The 19,139-nt window shown below is 44.8% G+C and overlaps 1 protein-coding gene across 5 annotated transcripts in view; it reads left to right on the forward strand.

Moving 5' to 3' along the window:
* The first annotated feature begins 603 nt into the window (after positions 1–603).
* The window catches only part of LLGL2 (LLGL scribble cell polarity complex component 2), a 33,025-nt gene continuing 14,489 nt past the window's right edge, over positions 604–19,139 (forward strand). For 4 of the 5 annotated variants that reach the window (XM_015646045.1, XM_015646048.1, XM_015646047.1 and 1 more), the window contains exons 1-8: positions 604–683; positions 7,806–7,913; positions 14,033–14,130; positions 15,126–15,207; positions 16,467–16,582; positions 17,118–17,276; positions 18,015–18,177; positions 18,350–18,482. In XM_015646045.1, coding sequence (XP_015501531.1) covers positions 7,839–7,913; positions 14,033–14,130; positions 15,126–15,207; positions 16,467–16,582; positions 17,118–17,276; positions 18,015–18,177; positions 18,350–18,482 — 826 coding nt within the window. In that variant the 5' untranslated portion in view covers positions 604–683; positions 7,806–7,838. Of the gene's footprint in view, positions 684–7,366; positions 7,464–7,805; positions 7,914–14,032; positions 14,131–15,125; positions 15,208–16,466; positions 16,583–17,117; positions 17,277–18,014; positions 18,178–18,349; positions 18,483–19,139 lie in introns of those variants that run through there. The other variant, XM_015646046.3, reaches the window with a different exon arrangement.

Raw genomic sequence — 19,139 nt, forward strand, 5'->3', positions numbered from 1 at the left:
CAAGGAGAGAGCTGAATATTTAATTGAAAAACATTACTTTTGGAAACATGGGTGAAATACTGTTACTGGAGCCTTGTCAGAAGTAATTTCAAGCTTTTGCACGGATGCAGAGTGGGCAGACCTTCGCCTGCCATTACTCTCTACATACATACAGCTTCCCTGTCCATCTGCTGTTCCCTGCAGCACGACACGGGCTGGCTGCTGCCGGGCCGTGCAGCGACTTGTGTTCCTCTCTCTAGCGAAGGCTTCGACCTTGTATATAAAGTCTGTCTATTTTCTCAGGCAAGGCTGTGAAAGTTGGGAGTTTTCTGGCGGGGCTGGAGCCGGGAGGAAGGGCGCTGGATCCCGGCCCCGGAGGCGGCTTTGCCGGCCTTTCCCCGCTGCCCTTTCCCGGTACCGGGTGCCCGCGCTCCCCGAGCCGCCCGGCGCCGCTCCCTGATTGGCTGCAGCGAGCTCACTGCTGAATTATTCATGAGCGAGCTGGCGGAAAGGGAGGTGGACCCGCGGCTCGGCCTTATTTGCATGAGATGCCACGCCCATATACGTGATTTGCATAGCAGGCCCCGCCCTGCCGCGCCCCGCCCGGAGGTGCCCGCGGAGCGAGGCCGCCGCCGCCGCGCAGCTGAGGGGGAGCGGGCGCGGAGCGGAGCGCGGCCGGGGCGGCCCGGCCCCAGCCCCCGCAGGTGAGCGCCACTCTCTGGGGCCTCGCGGGGAGGCGGGAGGGACAACCGGGAGAGCGCCCGGCGGGGGGTCCGGCCGGCGCGGCCCCGGCAGAGCTCGCCGGAGCGGCCCGCGCCATGCCCGCCCGTGTTGAGCTGCGCGGCGGGGCCGGCAGGTGCTCGTTGGTGCCCCCGCCCCTGAGGGGGTTCACTTCGCCAGGCCGGCCGTGTCGGGGCTGCCCGCACCTGAATCCCCGGCGCACCCGGGGACTCTGGCAGTATCTCCCCGTGGAACTTGCAGCCGCGGTGCTGAGGACTCTTGGGGTTTTGTTTGCTGTTGTGTCCGTTCCCGGGCTCGCTGCGCTGCGTCTGTCCCGGCCGGAGCGCGCAGCCCCCGCGGGTACCGCTCGGCAGCTCCGCATCCCGGGATTCTCCGGGGGAGGTGGCGGCAGTGGCCGCTCCGGGACTTCCTGCCCGGCCCTCAAGCGGGTCCGGGCCGGGGCCGCTCCCGGCGCACGGAGCCTCCGCGGGGGCTGCGGGAGCCGCTCCCGTCGCGTCCTGCGGTGGGAGATGCCCCTGCCCGCAGCCCGGCCCCGCAGGTCCCCAGTGCTGCCGCCGGCTCCAAGCAGCGGGTCTTGGAGAAGACAAGAACTGCAGTGACTGACTCCCTCGGGATATTCTGTTAGCATTTTCTCTCTCTCTTGTTTCATTTTTTTTTTTTTTCTCCTATGCCCGTATTAAATGCATCTTGTCACTATTAGTGTTTTTTCTTTCCCCTCCCCAAAGTTGTGAGAACTTGCTGGATGGAGGAGCACATTACTTCCAGCAGGCAGCAAACAGGTGTAATAAAACGGTGAAACAAGTTGTTCAGCCTTTGTCTCAGGTTGCCCTTCATTGTGTTATGGAAACAGGCTGTTGCTGCTGTTTCCCCTCCTGGAGATGAGGCTTAACCTTGGCGTTGGAGAAAGCTTTGTGTGTTTGTGTTTAGTGTTGTGGATGGTGTAGAGCAGTTGAATCAGACTCCTGGCTCTGTGTTTCTGCAGCCAATGGCACAAAGCCTTGTGCTCTTCTCTTAGGGGAGTAGTGGCAGGACAGGGGGACAGCTCCACTGAGATGGTAGAAGTAAAAGCTGTCTGTTGCCATGTCTTATTTGATGGGGAATGCTGCTCTTTGTAGTCATATGAGAGCACTTCAGTCAACTGGAATATCTGGCTTTACCAAGTCCCAGCTGAAGCTGTGTGCCCAGAGCAGCTGCCTGGTTATCTTGGCTTTGATTCGGGAAGCTGGTGCTTCTGGCAGGTGGAATGCAAAGTGCTGGTACGTCCCAAGGCTCCTCTGTGCATCCTGGCACGTTCCTTGCAGGGATAGACTGGCCTGTGGAGGAGATGAGGATGAGCTGTGCCAGTAGTGAGCAGTCCCTAATCCTGCTCACTGCTGCTTGCAGCCTGTCAAAGGGCTCTTTGTAGTTCACAGTATTGGAAAAGGAGAAGAGTTCTCAAACATCTTCATAGGATGGTGCTGAGGAACTCTTATTTGGCTTTGAACAAATTACATCTGCTATAAAAGCTGACCAAAGAAAAGTACTGGAGGAGTTAAACCAGTTGAGAGCCCTTTATCTTCCAGTGGCCTTCTGGTATGGTAACATAATTATTCCTGGGAATTGCTTATGGAAGAGGTGTGTCTTTTCTTGGCTGACCCAGAGTCTTGAGAAATGTTAAAGAGAAAGGGAGGTTTTAAACATACGTCTTTTATTTTATTGCCATACATGACAATAAAAGTATGGGATACTGCTAGTACCATCATCTTTCTTTAAAGTGCCAAAGGAGGCACTGGTTTGGTTTCTGTGCAGAAATTGTATGGAAGCTCTAGTTCTCATATAAAAGTTTCTCATAGCTGGATCTCTTTGTGTTGCTTTATGAAGCAAATGTTTTTGTGGTTTGCTCCATTGACCCACTGTGTGGAAAGTGGTGCTCCAAAGTTACAAGCCACTTCTCTGATTCATGCTTTTTAGCAAAGCCTACAAAGGGTTTTGTATCATGGACAATAATGTTGTCCAGTGCAAAGACTTTGTTCTGCTGTAGCATTTTGAAACTTTGTGTTGTCATGCCCCCATGACAAGGAGAACACAATAGGAGTCATAATGACACACAAGGTTTGCACAATTCCCAAGTTCATTGCAGGTGGGCGGTTCCTGGTAACTCCAAGCACAAGGCTGTTGGAAGTACATGGGCTTGCCTGAGTTGTGTGATTAGTTCTCAATTATTTTCAGAGTTCTTGGAAAAATTATGTTTGATATTTTATTTAATATTGCTTGTGTTTTGGGATGGCAGCCAACTGCACTTGGTGTTGCTACAGTCTGTTCAGTTGTTCATTTCACTGTCTGTCTCTCCAGGTTCACTGAAATAAATTATTTTTAGAGGATCTTTTGGTTTTCCTCTCTGACTACTGTATGTATGCAAGGTGCACATGAACGCTCTCCTGTTAATGAAACCGCAAGTGCTGAGGAGTAGCAGTGGCTCAGCAGTTGTGTAAGGGAGATCTCTGCATAGTCTCATTAAACTGAGATTAATGTTAGAGCATCTTCCTTCTCCTGGGAAAAGGAGGTGGTGTCTTACACTTGTCTCTGTGTACAACTCCTCCTTCCATTGCTTTAGCTGTTCTGCTTGGCTTGTGCTTTCTTCTTGAGTATCTGCCTTCACAGAGTGTCACAGTCAAGCAGGGTGGTAGAGATGAACAGTTAAAGAATAGCTCAGGCTCGTTTCATTGATTTCAAGCTAAAACTGTTCTTAAACTTGACCTTTCACAGTGAGTCATGGCACCTGTAATTGATAAGTGTGATAAATCTGGTATTTGAGTGATACTTTGCTCAGTTCTGTTGGTGTGAGATCACTGGTGCTAAGCAAGAGCTTTTTGCTGTGCAGCTGACCCAGCCTCTCTTCTCTTGCTGCTGACTGTGTTGGTAACAGCAACAAGGCAAACTCTTGGGTGCAGGGAGAGAACCTGGTTCAGACAAGGCCATGGTAGTGACAGTTTGTTATAGCAGCACCAACTGCCTGGAGTTCAAACAAAGCTGCTTGATAAGGCCTCTTTTATTTTAGCAGAGTTGATAAAGTGTTATCAGCTGCATAGGTAGAAGTTCTCTCTTTAATGATCTGTAAGCAGGAAGGAGTGCTGAGAAGGGAATGAGAAGGAGACCTAAATCAAGGCAGGATTTAAGAGTTCTTAAGATACTTGCTGGCATTTTGAAAATAAAGCTCTTGGACTGTATCCCATTGAAAACCTGTTCAAGTTGAGTAAAGGTTGCCAAGGAAGCACACAGATGGTACCTTGCAGCTCTGCTACGTGAGCAAAATAAACTCATTATGGGTATGTTTTTGTTGTGGGGTTTACTTGAGACTGCATCCACACTTAATACTGTCTACGTAGTAAAAACTTCTGACCTGGGCTTCCTCTTCTTGCAAGACTGGATTAACTTGTGTGATTGGGACTTACAACATTTTGGCTGGAAATTCTACTCTCATGGGAGGACATAAGGAAAAATTGCAACAAATTTCTGCGCAGGGTAGTTTCCTGCTAGCCCATGCCAAGTTGGTGGAGAAAATGATGGAGAGTGTCTCAGGAAGCTGTGCACAGGCACCAGGCTACATTGGTGTGTGCAGAAGCAAGGAAGCCAAAGGAAAACGTGGAGTTCTGGATTGGTGACACTCAACAGTGAGGAACAATTAATGCTGCTCCTGGGAAGGAGAATTTGTCCTTCTATTGGTTATGGGTTCATATGCCACGTCTCACAGCACCTGAAATGAATGGAGCTGAGCAAGGAAGACAGAATGAAATCTGGTTGTGATGTTAAACTGCTCCTTAGTCTCTGATTGGAAACAGGATCATCTTGCCACTCGTGCTTTAATTGCCTTTCTATATGAATAGAGAGGATATTTTGCTTTGTGTCTGGATCTAATCCAGTGAGGTGAAAAAGGGGATGTTACTGTATTTAACTGAGCATTTAGGTAAGGAAGCAGCAGGAGTTTGATGTTCAGGGCACTCTGAGCTCTGCTGTCAGGTGTCCATGTCCTGAGTACCAGCAAAACTTGGGTTGGCTCAGCCTTGGGCTATTGTTGCCTCTAAACAGCTGCCCTCAATGCATCTTAAAAGAAGAAAATGTTGCACATAGTTTCTGGTAAAAGACTTGTCTTTGAAAGCCTAAAGAATTGTTTCCCTGGAAAATAAGAACATTAGATACATGCAGACCTGGCATAGCTTCAGAGGCTACTGGAGAATTCCTCTCTGGCTACTGGTAGCCACAACTGTTACCAGATGGTTGTAAATGCTGACTGGCAGACAACTGCAGAGCACATGGGGCTGGAGTTTTATGTAAGACTCCAAAGGTGTGTGGGAGAGAAACTGGCATGTTAAAATGTAAATGTGCATCTGGAAGATAAGATGATACAGATTGTGGAATCTATTTCTAGAATTAGAAGAGATACTTGCTTATTGTACTAAAACAAAAATTCTTCTCTTTGGTAAGAGTCTTGTAAACTTTTGATATTAACTCTGCTTGGACAACCTGTGCTGCAGTGGATGCTATTTCTTCTTTGCTCAAAACTGTTTGTCCTCTCATCCTCTCCCATGCTGTGACACTCAAAGGTTCTTTGGTTAGAAAGAATCTCTGATATTAGCCTATGAGAGGTGACTTTTGCAGCCTTCTCTGATCCTCTCAGCCCTTCTGGGTGATGGTTCTTCAGGTGAGTTACTGCTCACTAACTACTACACTTCTTAGCCTGTTGAACAAGTTGTTGTGGGCTGTAGTGTGAATGTTGGAGCTCTTGCATAAGCAGGCTCAAACAGCATGCTTCAGGATGCCATTAATATCTCAGGATAAAACATTCTAGCAAGTTTTAAAATGTTGTGTCTCTCAAATCAGGCCCCCTCTTCTTTGCTTCTAACACTGAGTTTGTCTCTGCTGGCACAGCTGAGGTCTTTTGTTCTAAAGTGGGGAGGGTAATTAGTAGAGTTTCTCTGTGGGTTTGCCTTGTTTAACAGGTCCAGGATATTGATTGACAGTGGGAAAGGGTGCGTCTCCTTGGCACTTTCCTTTCCTTGTCTGGCTAAGGGCAAGTTGTGTGTTATACATGGGTGTGATACGCTCTCCCTTCATTGCACAGCACCTTGTCACTGCTTTGTAACTTTTGCTAACTTAAAGTGAATGTAGCTTTGTGAAAATATATCCCTCTCTCAGGGATGTCTAATTAAAGAAGACTTAAAATCTGACACTATTTTTGAAATTTCAGTTGAGGTGCTAAATCACTGTAGAAGGATTTGCTTTCCAAGAAAGCCACACTTTTATTCTTCCTCTTTTCTGCAGTCCTTATACATTTGTTTCTGTGCAGATTCTTTACCTCTGCATGTGCTGGTCTCCACAGACACCTGTAGCTGTCCTGCTGAGAGCCAGTTTTTCTGTAGTGATTGGTGCTGCCAGTGATTCTAGGTGACTGGAATGTCATGTAGGTGACATATTCCAGTCACTTAGATCCTAGTAATTCTAGGGACTAAGTGACTCAGGTGATTGATCCTCATGTGATCCTCTGGTCCTCTAAACCAGGGTTACATTGCAGGCCTTTGGTGAGCTCAGGGCAGTGCTGCACAGGTGGCTGGAGATGGATTATGAGCAGAGAAGGTAAAAGGGCATTAGTGCAACAAAGAGGTACAAGTTAAAGCTCAGGGAGTTTCTAAAGGGAGTTCTCAAAATATGCCTGTGGAGCATCCTGTTTATCACACCATTTCCTTCTTTTGGACCTTCACAGCTGGTGCAAGGCCTTGCTAGGAACTCTTTGAAAAACAACTTCAGCTCCTCAGGAGTGATTGCTTTAGGTCATTATCCAAAGGCCGTTGTTGTTGGCAGGAGCACAGAAGCAGCCACCCTGTTTCCAGCTGTGCTGTTCCCATCTGTACAGGTGTGAAAGCTCCTCCCCTCAGTCACTCACCTCCAGCCCCACTGTTTGAAGGGTTTAAGGCCCTCTGTTCACTTGCCAGTTCTTTTGGTGCTCCTGGTCCCTCTCTTTCTCATGCAACATCAGCCCCCTGCTCCCCACCTTTCTATAGGTGTGTATGAACCTCTTCTGACCATGTATAATATCCATTCTGATCCTTCATTGCACCTCTGTAGTTCTGGCATCACTGCACATGTGTGTCATGTATGGAGCAGCTGGCAAATTGCTCCCTGTCCAGCAAATCAAAATAAAATACTGAATGAAATGTTTGTAAACTGCAGCCTGTGGGAGATGGCCAGGGCAGGCAGGAACCCTAACACCAGGGTAAGTTGTCAGGATGTGAAATCAAGCCTTTGCTCTTGAGCTGGCAGGGTTTTACTTGTCACTTAGTACCTGTGCAGAGGGGAGATGTGACAGCCTCCTGGGCTGTAGAGAGGAGGAAGCTGGAGCCTGGGATTCCCCGTGTGATTGTTTGCTGCTTTCTAGTCAGGTCAGATTTGTCCTGCTTGGATCCTCCTGTCGCTGTGAGAACCCAGGCACTGAGACACGCTGCTTTGTGCTTCAGGAGCACAGCAAATTGCAGGTGCAAAATGCCCTTCCCCTACCCCCACCTCGAGCAGGGAGTTCGGTTTGATATTTTACAAAAGCAAGTTAATAATTAATGCAGCTCCCCTGCAGGCAGCACAGCGCCCTTTCTGCTGTGCCTATGGAGAGACCTGAAAATGGGATTCTTTCTCTCTTTGGCTCAATAGCTGCAGGATTACCTGGGGGGAAAACTGATGCTAGTCAATAATGCCTGAGCCTGGGAGTTGGCCTTTAGGTTGGGTTTTCTGAATGTTTGTGCAAATACTGCAGTTTTGCATTTTTTTTGGATCAGGTCAACTCAAAGGATCACAAAATGGCCAAGTGCAAAACCCTCTTTAGAATCCTTTTGTTTTATCTGTACTAGTTTGCTTTACCAATGTGAAAATGGAATTGTGAAGTGTTGCACCAGAGAGCTGTGCTAGACCAGTATCAGGTTTTAGTCACTTGATAGTGATGTTGTCTCAGTCTGCTCTGGCTGATTTGTTACCTGCTAAACCAAAGTAAATAACCTACTTCTGCCTGCTTTCTGCTTGGGCTGCTTTTGTTTATATAGGCTTTTCTTTTTCTATTTTGTTAGGATTTTTGTTGCCAAGATACTACAGCAAGGAAGATGAGAAGGTTCTTAAGACCCGGACACGATCCAGTGCGAGAGAGGCTCAAACGCGACCTTTTCCAGTTTAACAAGGTACGGGGCTCTCCTCAGACTTCAAGGCAAATCTATCCTGAGCCACTGCATCCTGCAAAAGGAGGGATAAACTACTTGAGTGTGGGTGGAAAAGTTAAATTTAGGAGAGGTGCTGGTTTGTTCTCTTTTTCACTTCTATCCTTTTCTCCCCTGATGTGCCTGAGTAGTTTCCTTTAAGCTCCTGGGCATATTCTCAATTCTGTCTCTTCTTTTTTAAGAGGAAGGATATTGTGATGCTGTTGAGTGGCACTTGCTGAAAGAAGAGATCTTCACAGCAGCTTTTCTATCCTCTGAGTGGTCTGTCACTTGTCCTGCTATGTGCTGGGACCGTTCCTGTTATAGGTAGTCCTTGTTGGGAAAATAAACATTTTTCTAAAAATACACATAAGCCACAGCTTGTGATGCAGCTGAAGCCAGAGTTCTTTGTCCCTGATTATATTTTGGATTTATAAGTGTATCCCTGCTTTTAAATGTGCATTTAAAGGGCTGTGCTAGCACCTAGGCAGCACAACGGCCATTAATAATGAATTTGCTATTATCTTAGTCTGAATCTGTTTCTAGCTTTTTTCCTTCCCTCTGTGAAGAAGAAATGGCAATAGCTATGATATCTATCCAACAGTGGGCATTTTTCTTTTGAGCTCTGGCCAGGAGCATAGTGCTTTTGTCTTTGAAAATGCCTGGTATTAAATCATGGCTAGGCTAATGGCTACTTACACTTTCTTTGGGGAGCAGAAACATATTTGTAGGTTTTGTGTTTCCAAGGTTTAAATGGAATTTTGCTGAAAAGTGTAATGGATAAATGAAATCAGCCTAGGAAATAACTTCCTTGATTCATTAGAATTGTAGTGTAGATGGATACTTGAAGTGGATATTTGAGATAAATTATTTAATGTAATTGGTACTAAGCAACACCAATTCCATGCATGCCTCCCTACCACTGGGGAGACAAAGGAGCTCAAGAGTGCTTTGGGTCTGTTTTCTGCCTGCTACCACCAGGAAATCCTAGTGGAGATGCAGTAATAAAATCAGTGAATGCAGACCAGGTTTGAGTTGTTTGCATCTGGGTAAATGCAATGTCAGCTTCAGAAAAGACATCCCAGGGATGGGTCAGAATTGCTTATAAGCATTTAAAATTATCTATACCTTGGAAAAACTTTGCTATTTTAGGGATGGCTCTTTCTTGAATTTGCCTTTCTCTTATGAGTAGTTTGGCAAAGCTTTACCTGCCAGAGAGACACTAATTTGGATAATGCAAAACAGGGTTGAAAGAGCTAGCTTTTTCAGTAGAAGGAAACTTCCAAATATATTAGAAGCTGGCATCAGGATTTGTGACTCCATTTGATTCAGTCCTGAAGGTAAGTATGACATCTTTTTTCTAGGGAGACAACTTTGGACCCTTCCTAATGGTTTACTGTCATTAACAGCTTGGTAATTAAAGGCCTTGTAAAATTAATTTGCACCTTTAAGCCACAGTAACTTGTTCTTTTCTAATAAGACTCAGAAGGGAATGAACATTATACCAGAATTTTTTTACACTCTACTTTTTTTTTGCATTAAAGTGAGTTGGTTTTGGTTTATTTTTCCCCAAGTTTTGTGTCTCCCATTCCAGTATTTCCAGAGATAGTGGGTCATTTGAAAGCTTGTACCCTTTGATACAATAAACATCTACTCACAGCTAGGTAGACTGAGAAAATTTGGGAAAGTCAGACTTTAATTCTGAGCTGTTGAAGGTAGTGGCTTCAAGGAGCCAAGAATCATAATGCTTTGTGTGCCAAGGCTGTCCTGGTCTAATGTGCTATTAGAGCAAGCACATTAGTGCTGGTAAGCAGGTTTTTAAACACTTGTTATTTGAGGTCTTTGAAAGACTTCTGGTTAAGAACCTGCTTGGGAAATATTTTGTGGGCCTGTAAAGTTGCTGATCAGAGAAATTGCATGGTGGATTTGCAGCTCTTCAGTGTGTGATGCTGGTCATGACTAAAGGCAAGGTCTGTACCTTAAAGGTGCTGGGGATTCCTGCCCTCATTTTACACTGAAGTTGAATATAAATGCATGATGCCACACAGATTTTGTGTTAGTGTATAATAGTGGAATATATTTGACCACGCTGACCTAGAATGGACTTCAATTTAGAAAGTCTGTTTAATTGGTAGTGGTGGATTTTTGTTTGTTTGTTTACTCTGTCAAGTATAAAAAGGCTGTGATCTTCTTACTGCTTCGCTCTTGCATTTCTGTTTTGCATAAGAGGTGGTCCAGATGGTTTTAAAGGACTGACTGATGACTGGACTAGCACTTCAAACTGTCTTCAAAGTTGTGTTTGTTTCAAAAAAACACCTTCCTAAATTCTGCTAGTCACTTAGCTTTGCATATCTGTTTCTCTCTATGAGTAAGAACTTCCCATACTTGTGTGTACCTGTTGCAAGAATCTGTTTTTAGCTCAGTGGATAGAATGAAGGATAAGGTATGTGGACTTGGCAGTCTACTTCTTTGAGTTTATCCTGCTTTTGGAAGTAGTATTTGTATGCCTTTGGCTCAGTCCAAGCCCTGCAGAAGAAACATGTTCAGGCTGGCATTGTCAGACTAGATGATGGGTAACACACAGGTGAACCAGCCTGTCTTACAGCTGAATGTTACCCAACTGGGAGCATTGCATTTAGTTTATGGCTTCATATTTTTCCCTGTTTTCAGCTTTCCTGCCCCTTTGCTGATGGGTGTGATGGAGAGCTTACTTGAAATCTGAATTAGTGTCTAAGCAAAGTGGACTTACCACATACAGGTTTCATTGTTTCTTCAAAAGATGAATTAACAAAGGGACAGGGCTTGCATTGCCTGTGGTTGGGTTTGTCTCTGCTCTGTCATAGAGCAGTCTGAGAGGAGAAGCAGAGACAAGTGGAAGGAGAAAGAGCTGAATTTCATTGGCACAGCTTTAGTGTAGGCTGGGAACAACTGTTCAGTTTGGCCACATTTTTTCTGCCGTAAATATGAGTGACATGAAGCATTTCTGTCAGTGCTGCTGACACCAGGCTTGCTTGAGTCTGATAAATCTGTGGAGAATGAAAAAAAACTCCTACCTTTCCCCATAGAAACAAAGGCCCTTTTGAGAAGGAGGGCACATTGTGGGCACTCCAGTTTCGAATTTCAGCTCTGCTGAAAGGCTCCATTGTAACCTCTGCTACCTCCTGCCCCCCTCTCTCCCCCTTGCTGCGTTTACCTGCTGAGCAGGTGAAAGGATTGGCTGATGAAAGCTGCCTAGGGGAGGGAAGGAGGGCAGCTCAAAGCTGGCTTGATGTGATTTAACAACTGGGTGCAAATAAGTACAAGGAAAAGATGTGGGTAATCAGGACAGTGAATGTGAATGCCTGGCTCTGGTGGTGTCAAATGCCTGAAGCCTTTATTGCCCAGCTGTGGAAACAGATGACATAAAAGAGAGTTATCTTTGTTCCATCTTATGGGCATCTTGGTTGAAGGTTCAGAGCTACCAGAAACCTTTAGTACATTTACTGCTCTCCATGAGCAGTTGTGTAGCACACTGTGGTTGTTACTGATACTTCTCTTTTGCAAATTCATCTGTTGGAATGGGGGGTGCTTCAAATTTTTGGTTGAATGAAAACCTGGAGAAAAAAAAATCACCCTCCTATTATTATTACTGAATCATAGACACTTGGTGGTGCAGTTCATAGGTCTCATACTTGAAAATTAAAGCTTTTATTGACTTGTCTAATGTGTTTACAAATTAACACATCAAACCCAAGATATAATTAGGCCAGTATTAAGGCTGGTGTTGACAGCTTCCTAACAGGCAGTGCAGTATTGTATAAGTCATGGTTTTCAAAGAGTTGTGGCTAAAGCTTTACCTTCTGGGCTGGATGAAATCTTAGAATAATCACAGTTTCTAATTGATGTGTCACTGAAAATTGCACCTGGTTATGCTGATAACATGACAGTGCAGTGACTGTGAACAAGTTGAAACTAAAACTATCAGGAGAGTTACACTGGTGTCTCCCTAACAAGTTCCTCACTTTGTTTTGGGTGAGAGTGGAGTGGTGTTTATTGCCTGTGCTACACCTGATTCATTTAAATGTCTGATTTCTTGTTAAGATAACGTTACCTTGGATCTTCTTCCCGGAATTTTGTACCATAGCTTTATACTCCCACAACTTTGACAATTAGGAAGCTTTTCTGTGTTGCCTCAGTAGCTATCACAGTGCAGAGGAATTCCTCTTTGCCTGTTCTGGATTCAATTTGCTGGATTTGCTGGATTGCTGTGTTTCAATTCTGAGTCCATTGATAAATTCCTAATTTCATGCAGCCTTCTCTAAGAAGTTTTATATGTGTAGCTATGCAAAGCTTGGTTAGCAGCAGCTTCAAGGGTGACAGTAAAAAGATTGACTTCTCAAAATTTGTTTTTAATAATGCAAAAGTAACACTTAAATTACCTTCTTAGAATATAAACAGCTAAGGCTGGAGGTTATCAAAAAAGGAAGTAAACTCAGTGGTCTTGGAGCTTGTGGTACTAATCTTGGCTTACTACCTATGAAAGGTAAAAAAATTACTATCTACTCCTTTGCCCAGCCTAATGAGTAGGCAAACAGAAGATTGGGAAATGCTCCAATATTTTCAGTTTTATCTTCTAAGGATGCTCATCTTCCCTTAAGGGAACCTCAGGCTGGGGTACCCAGTATTTGGAGGAGGGACGTCTTTTCTTGCAGCGTAGGAATTGTGATCAAATGGGTAAAACCAAAGCAAACTGGCAGACTCTGGAGTCAGCTAGATCCTCCTGTGCTGTGTCTTTGAGCAGGACATGAAAGTGCTTTGCAGCAGCTGGGGCACCTCGGGCTATGGCCTGACCACGGAAATGAAACCGGCTCCATTTGATTCTCGTGCAGGGGATTAAGTTGGGAAATCACTGTGCAGGAAATAAAGTCCAGGTGTTACTTTTAGGCTGAATAAAGCATAAAACTTAAGTGATGTGGTAGCTTTGCTTCAGACATGATGGAAATTAGGATGGGAGTGAGGTACAAGTGTTTTTATTTCTTTTTTGAGTATAATGGATTCCTATTCTGTAGCTGGCCAGCTTGCCTTAGAAGATGGTATTTTCCAGAAGTTGGGCCTGTAAGGATCAGTGTTTTCCAGGAAGAATCCCTCTTAATCTTCCCTGTTAATCTGTGGGCACACCAGCCCTCTTTACCTGGCTGTGTGTTGGTGCACACTGGTTTTGCCTAAACCAGGATAAGAGCTGTACATTAGCACTTCTGGAAACCTCACTGAGCTGTTTTCCAAGCAGCTTGGTGGCATCCTGTATGGCAGGATAATATTCCCTGGTGTGTAAATGCTCAGTGTGGTGTGTAATACAAATGCTCCAAATCTCCCTCCTAGAGCAGTTGTAAATTGTACTTTGAGGAAGCCACCAAGGCCAAGCAGCACTGCTCCCTGTGACAGTGACATCTTTTTAGTCCCAAATGGCTTTGAATTACTCTGAGGTGGCCTAGCAGGCTCCTGCTCTCATTAAATTCCAGTGCTCCTCGTGTTCCCTCTGGAAAATGGATACAGATTACATTAGTTTTCTTGCCTGCTCATAGGAAATCTGTTTCATTTCCTTGATGAGCACTGATGTTCACTCATAGCTCTGCATTGCTTTGCACCATTTCTTCATGTCAATTACCAAAAAGAGGTCAGGAAGGCTGACCTGGGAGGAATTTGATAGATAAAGCTGACTTTACAGCACACAGTATTTGTGTCAGACTTTGAAATTGTGCTGAGAAGTTGGTTTACAGAAGTGCAGCTGATGTGGAGTGATGGAATGTGTTGTATTGAATGACTAAGCTGTGCTTATGCAGAGTTATTTATAATCTTAACATCAAGAGCTGTTCAGGCTACTGTTTTCAGAATATTTCTCTTTCATTTCTGTTATACTTTTGGATATCTCGGCTGTGGAGCCAGGGATTCTTGGCACACATTCATCATTAGGCTGTTTGTTCAGCAAATCAAAAAGGTTTGAACACCTTTCAGCAGAAAAAGCTGCCATTAAGTGTTGTATTTCAGACTGCCATGCCATGTTGACTTTCTGCCCAGCAATGCCCATGAAACAAGCTGTGATCATCCTTGTTCCTTCTCTCCCCCAGACTGTGGAACATGGGTTTCCCCACCAGCCCAGTGCCCTGGGCTACAGCCCGTTTTTCCGACTCATGGCCATTGGGACAAGATCAGGAGCCATCAAATTGTATCCTTTGAACAACTTGGGTGAGAGTTCTCTAACATCAACAGAATTGGTGCAGCTTTGAAGACACTTCAAAAGTTAGGTTAAGTATGAATTTGCAGGCAAGGGTTACTGGAACACTGAAACAGTTTGCCAGCATTTGGAGTGATTTTGGTCTGATCAGGGTGGGATTATCTTTCCAAGAGTTGAGCTACAGCTCCAACAGAAGCTGAGCTGATGCAGATATTAAACAAGGCTCTGCTCTTGCTATGCAAAAGGTCAGACTAGATCTGGCCTAAGTTTAACAATCCTTCACATTGTAAATTCCAGGGTTGTTTAAATATTTGGGGCAGGGTTCCTTTTTCTTTTTTTTTTTTTTCCTAAAGCAATTCTATTTCAAAGGTTAAAGCTGAAGTCAGAAATGCTTTCTACTTCCTGAGTTTTTGACTATCCAGGAATTAAAGACCTAAACATTGAAGGTGGTAATTTATTTTTTTTTTAGCTAATGACGTCCAGTCTGAATTTTGTGTGTGTGAGATGATTCTCATGGCAGAGAGTTAGATGAGCTGTAAAACAGGCATGTCACCCAGCCCAGAAAGGAAAAGTTGGTGCTGTCTCTGCCAGCTTAATCATTCATTGCTGGTGTTTGTGCTCAGAGGCTGGACTCCACATGCAAGCAGTAGCCATCTGTCTCCTGGTTACAAATTAGTTAAGCAGGATTGTAGTGTCTGGGAAACCACTGAACATCCCTGAGGAAAAAAAAGGGTCCAGGCACCTCTTCTGCATATACTGAAGGAAGATGTGAACTTCCCTGTTCTCCACAGTGAGCACAGCCTTCAAATTTTACAAGCATGTAAAATCAAAAGTAAATTTGCATTGATTCTCTGCAGTCCAGCTCACCAACAGTAAAATGTGGTTTCAAATTAATCTCTTTTTGTCTGCTTGCTAGCAAGCTTCTTATCAATTAATTGTAGCTGTGGGTCACCTTAAAAACTGTAGATCCTCAACCAACTCATCAGATATGGTGCTCCTGGGGTGGAGTTCATGGGTTTACATGAAGAAAACAACACTGTAATGCAGATTCACTTCATACCTGATCAGGTAAGTGCATTTTCAGTACCTCTGTGACTTGTGTAGATGTCTCCTAAACAGGTGTTGATTTTATTCCAGGGATCTGGGCTCCTATTGCCAAGTGTATTCAAATGCTGCTTGCTTGGGAATGTTTATCCCAGTGTATTTTGTGCTCTCAGCAGCGCTTGTTGCTGTGGAGATGCTCAGTAAAACTAAAAGAGAAGCTTTAAACTAAAGAGTAGCTTTATTGTTCATAAGTGTTAGTCATTTATCTCCAGCAACATCCTAGGAATGATAATAAGGCCAGGATAGTTCAGGCAATCTGCTGCAGAAGCAAGAACTTCCTTTTCCTTTAGTAGTCCCTATTTTTTCAGTAGGACTGGGTGGTCTTTCCTCTGCACAACAGATAGAACAGGAGCTGCTTCTGAGCTGATTTAATTATTTTCAGGAGCTCAAAATAGCACTCCTAACCTCATCTGCTGTTAAGTTTGTTTCCTTTGTGTTTGGGGGTATTGAATATGGCTCCTGGGGATTGCTGAATAGTTATTGCCACACTCTAAAAATAGGAAAGCAGAATTTTCCAAATGTCTGGTGGCTGTCTAACCACTTTCCCTTGACTGTCAGACTGGTGTCTTGGTCACAGACTTCGTTGCCTGATGCCCCCAGTGTAGCACAAGTGGCCTCTTTATGAGAGGGATTTAATTCTTGAGGTGGTTTTGAGTGTCTGTTTGCTTAACTAATGGTATAAACTGAAACTCCCATGGGGAGTGTTGCACCAGGTGTGGCTGCAGCAGGTATAATGCTTCAATTTGAACATCCAGCCAGCAGGGCTGGGCTCATAAAAGGATTCTGACACAACCCTCTAGAATGAGGTTGGACACGAAGAATGTGAGGAGTGTGGTGTAGCAGAGTGTATCAGCCCCACCCAAAGCTGGGGTGTGTTCAGCAAACCTGTGCTGAGCCAGGAGGAGGTGAGATACAGCCTGCAGCTGCATGGCTGGGCTTTACAGCACAGGCCTATCTTCTTCAGCAGCCTAAATCCTTGTCATCCCCCTCAGTGATAACCTGTGCTTTTACAACAGGGCTTTTAGCCTCTAGGCTACTTCTTGTCTCCCTCCACCCCCCAAATCCCATTGCTGCAGTGTTTGTCCACTGCCATAAAAAACTGAACCAGCTCCCCAGTCCTGTTTTAGCAGGGAATTATGAACAGCAGCAACTCTACTGCTAAATTTACTGTGTTATATTTAATATTGGTGTTCTGAAAAAAGCAAGTTGTGTGATTTTTGCAGTGCCAGCTGGTGACACTGCTGGATGATAACAGCTTGCACCTCTGGAGCCTGAAGCAGCATAAAGGAGCATCTGAATTGCGTGAAGAGCATCGCTTCACCCTCAAAGGGCCACCTGGGTAAGGCTTGGAGCTGGTCTGGGGATAAACAAGCCAGAAAATTCTGCTACTGTTAAAGCTAGAGCCTGTCCAGTTCTTACAGCCTGCCACTCCTCCAAATCCATTGAAAGGGCATCCATGGAAAACATCCAGGAGCTGGCTGGGGCATGGGAGTCCAGCTTTTAAAAGTGCTCTGCAAAGAGTCACATCTTTTAAAATATTATGCATTCACTCCTGTGAATACAGGAGCTGTTAAGGTTAGGTAAATCTAACCATGCCTTAAGTCAGACTTTGAAATGCTGTTGTGGTTTTACTGTCACTTGATCTTGCCAGTTTAGGTGAGTTATTTTTAGGAACACTTAGCATTGTGTGAAAAAAGGTGTCTGGTTCTTTGTCCATGCAGTGGTCAAAAATTTCTGACATGATTTCTCTTAAAGCTGATGTTTTCCTTCTTAAAAAAGAATCATGCCTCCAAAACAAATGACGCTGGTAAATGTCTCTGTTATGTTGTTAACTCTCCCAAAATTCAGTAACAAGAATCTCTTTGCATCCCCAGCTCTCCACCAAGTGCCACCCAGGTAACAGCTGTGCTTCCACATTCCTCACGGGAAGTTCTGTACCTCGGCACAGAGAGTGGCAACATCTTTGTGGTGGAGCTGCCGTCGTTCCGAGTCCTGGAGGACAGGACCATCACCCCCGAGGCCGTGCTGCAGCGGTGAGTGAGCAAACAAGAGGTGGAATCCCATTACCAGACACATCCTTTGTTAAAATGTCACCCCAGATTATGTACTGGGGCCTCACTGTTGTGTTAAGCATTGTCCTTATCTGCCTGACTCTCGTGAAAGTAACTTTTGGTCCTGGTGTGCGTTAAGTAACAATTTCTGTCCTGGTCCAGCCTGGTGTTGTCACTGTGGAGGTACAGCATGTTCACTTGGGGTGAATCTGCAGCCTTGTGCCCTAGCCCTTGTGTTTGGTTTTGGAAAAAAAATATTTTGTTTAGCTGTAATTATCCATTTGTTTTTTCAACCACTGGCAGGAGATCTGATGCTGCTTTGTTCAAATGGGGATTTTGTCACTCTGCTGAGTGCTGCTGAAAACTGTCCTACTTCACATCTCCTGCTGACATTTCCATTTTACCTTTATTCTGTAAGAGAATAGGGTGGGTGGTTCAAACTGTCTTTACAGTCCTGGGATCCAGTCCTAGAATTAATTTTAAACCTTGGCCTTTCCTAGAAGAAAGTGGGACTGGGTGCACGTCCATGTAGTAGGCCTGGTGTGATGTCTCCCATAAGATACTTCTGCTGCTTGAAGGATTTGTGGGAAGATTGTATTAAGTTACAATCTTAAACAATTAAGTTTGTCACTTAATTTCTCATTCTTACACCTTTTATTACAGTCCTTTCAGGTTGTACCTGGAATCAGCTTCTCTTGGTTTTCTCTTCTGCTCCTGCAGGATACCAGAAGATAACTGCAACAGGCGATCCTGTGAACTGGTGGAAGCCCTTCGGGAGCATCCCAAGAACCCTTCCCAGATCCTAATTGGATACAGCAGGGGCTTGATTGTCCTCTGGGACCTGCAGAATAACAAAGCAACACACCATTTCCTGGGCAGCCAGGTATTGATTCAATCCAGTCAGTTCAGCAGGGCAGCAAGGGCTCTCAATGACACTCTAAAGACAAATCACATGCAGGGAGAGCCTGACAAAGCTGCTTTTTTACTAAGAACTGGTTGTTTTGGGGAGATAACACCTCTGTGAAGAGCAGTCATTTGTATGGCTTTCTTTTCAGCAACTGGAGAACCTCTACTGGCAGAGGGATGGCAGTAAATTCATTAGTTGTCATTCTGATGGAAGTTACACCCAGTGGCCAGTATCCAGTGACAACAGGCAGTCAGAGCCTCTGGAAAACACCGTGCCTTATGGTCAGTAAGTGAGGTTTAACTGTTGTATATTTGTCTAAACTCATTCTGAGCTTGTGCAGAGCATTCAAGTCACAGTTCTCCCTAGGTGTTAAATAGAAAAATGCAGAGGTGCCTCTTGAACAACTTGTGAGCCTGGACTAAGGGATTTCAGCAGTTTTTCTCTTGGATTTGAAACTCTTTTGTGTTGCTGAAGTCTGTCCTGAACATGGAGAGCAAGCCTTGACAATATTAGTGCCCCTTATGAAGGAGGGTGTTGGGGATTCAGCTCTTTGTTTTAGCTGGTGTCCTGTTCAGCAGGAGTTGCTTGGATCCTCTGTAATTAATAGTGAGCTGAGTGTATTTTCTGTCGACCTGAGCAGTGATTAAATCAAGCTTCTGATTTGCTGGAAACCATCAAATGGAGATGACCTCACCTTTTGAGTGCAGAGAAGCTTCTAAATCTCTATCACTTTATATTAGTTTCAGGAATCACTGTGATTTTAGCAATCCTTTCTAGTTAATAAGCTTCTCCAGCAGCACTTCCATTCCCTGGTAACCATCAGCAGCGTGGTTTAGAACTTCCCCTGAGCCTAAGCTGTGTTTTGCTGTGGAGCTCTGTGGTCAGTATGTCCCAGAAGACTTCCTTGTCTGATGTGGCTTGGCCTGGGGAGGTGGTGC

The sequence above is a fragment of the Parus major genome, chromosome 18 (assembly GCF_001522545.3).
Source record: "Parus major isolate Abel chromosome 18, Parus_major1.1, whole genome shotgun sequence".
Classification (NCBI taxonomy): domain Eukaryota; kingdom Metazoa; phylum Chordata; class Aves; order Passeriformes; family Paridae; genus Parus; species Parus major.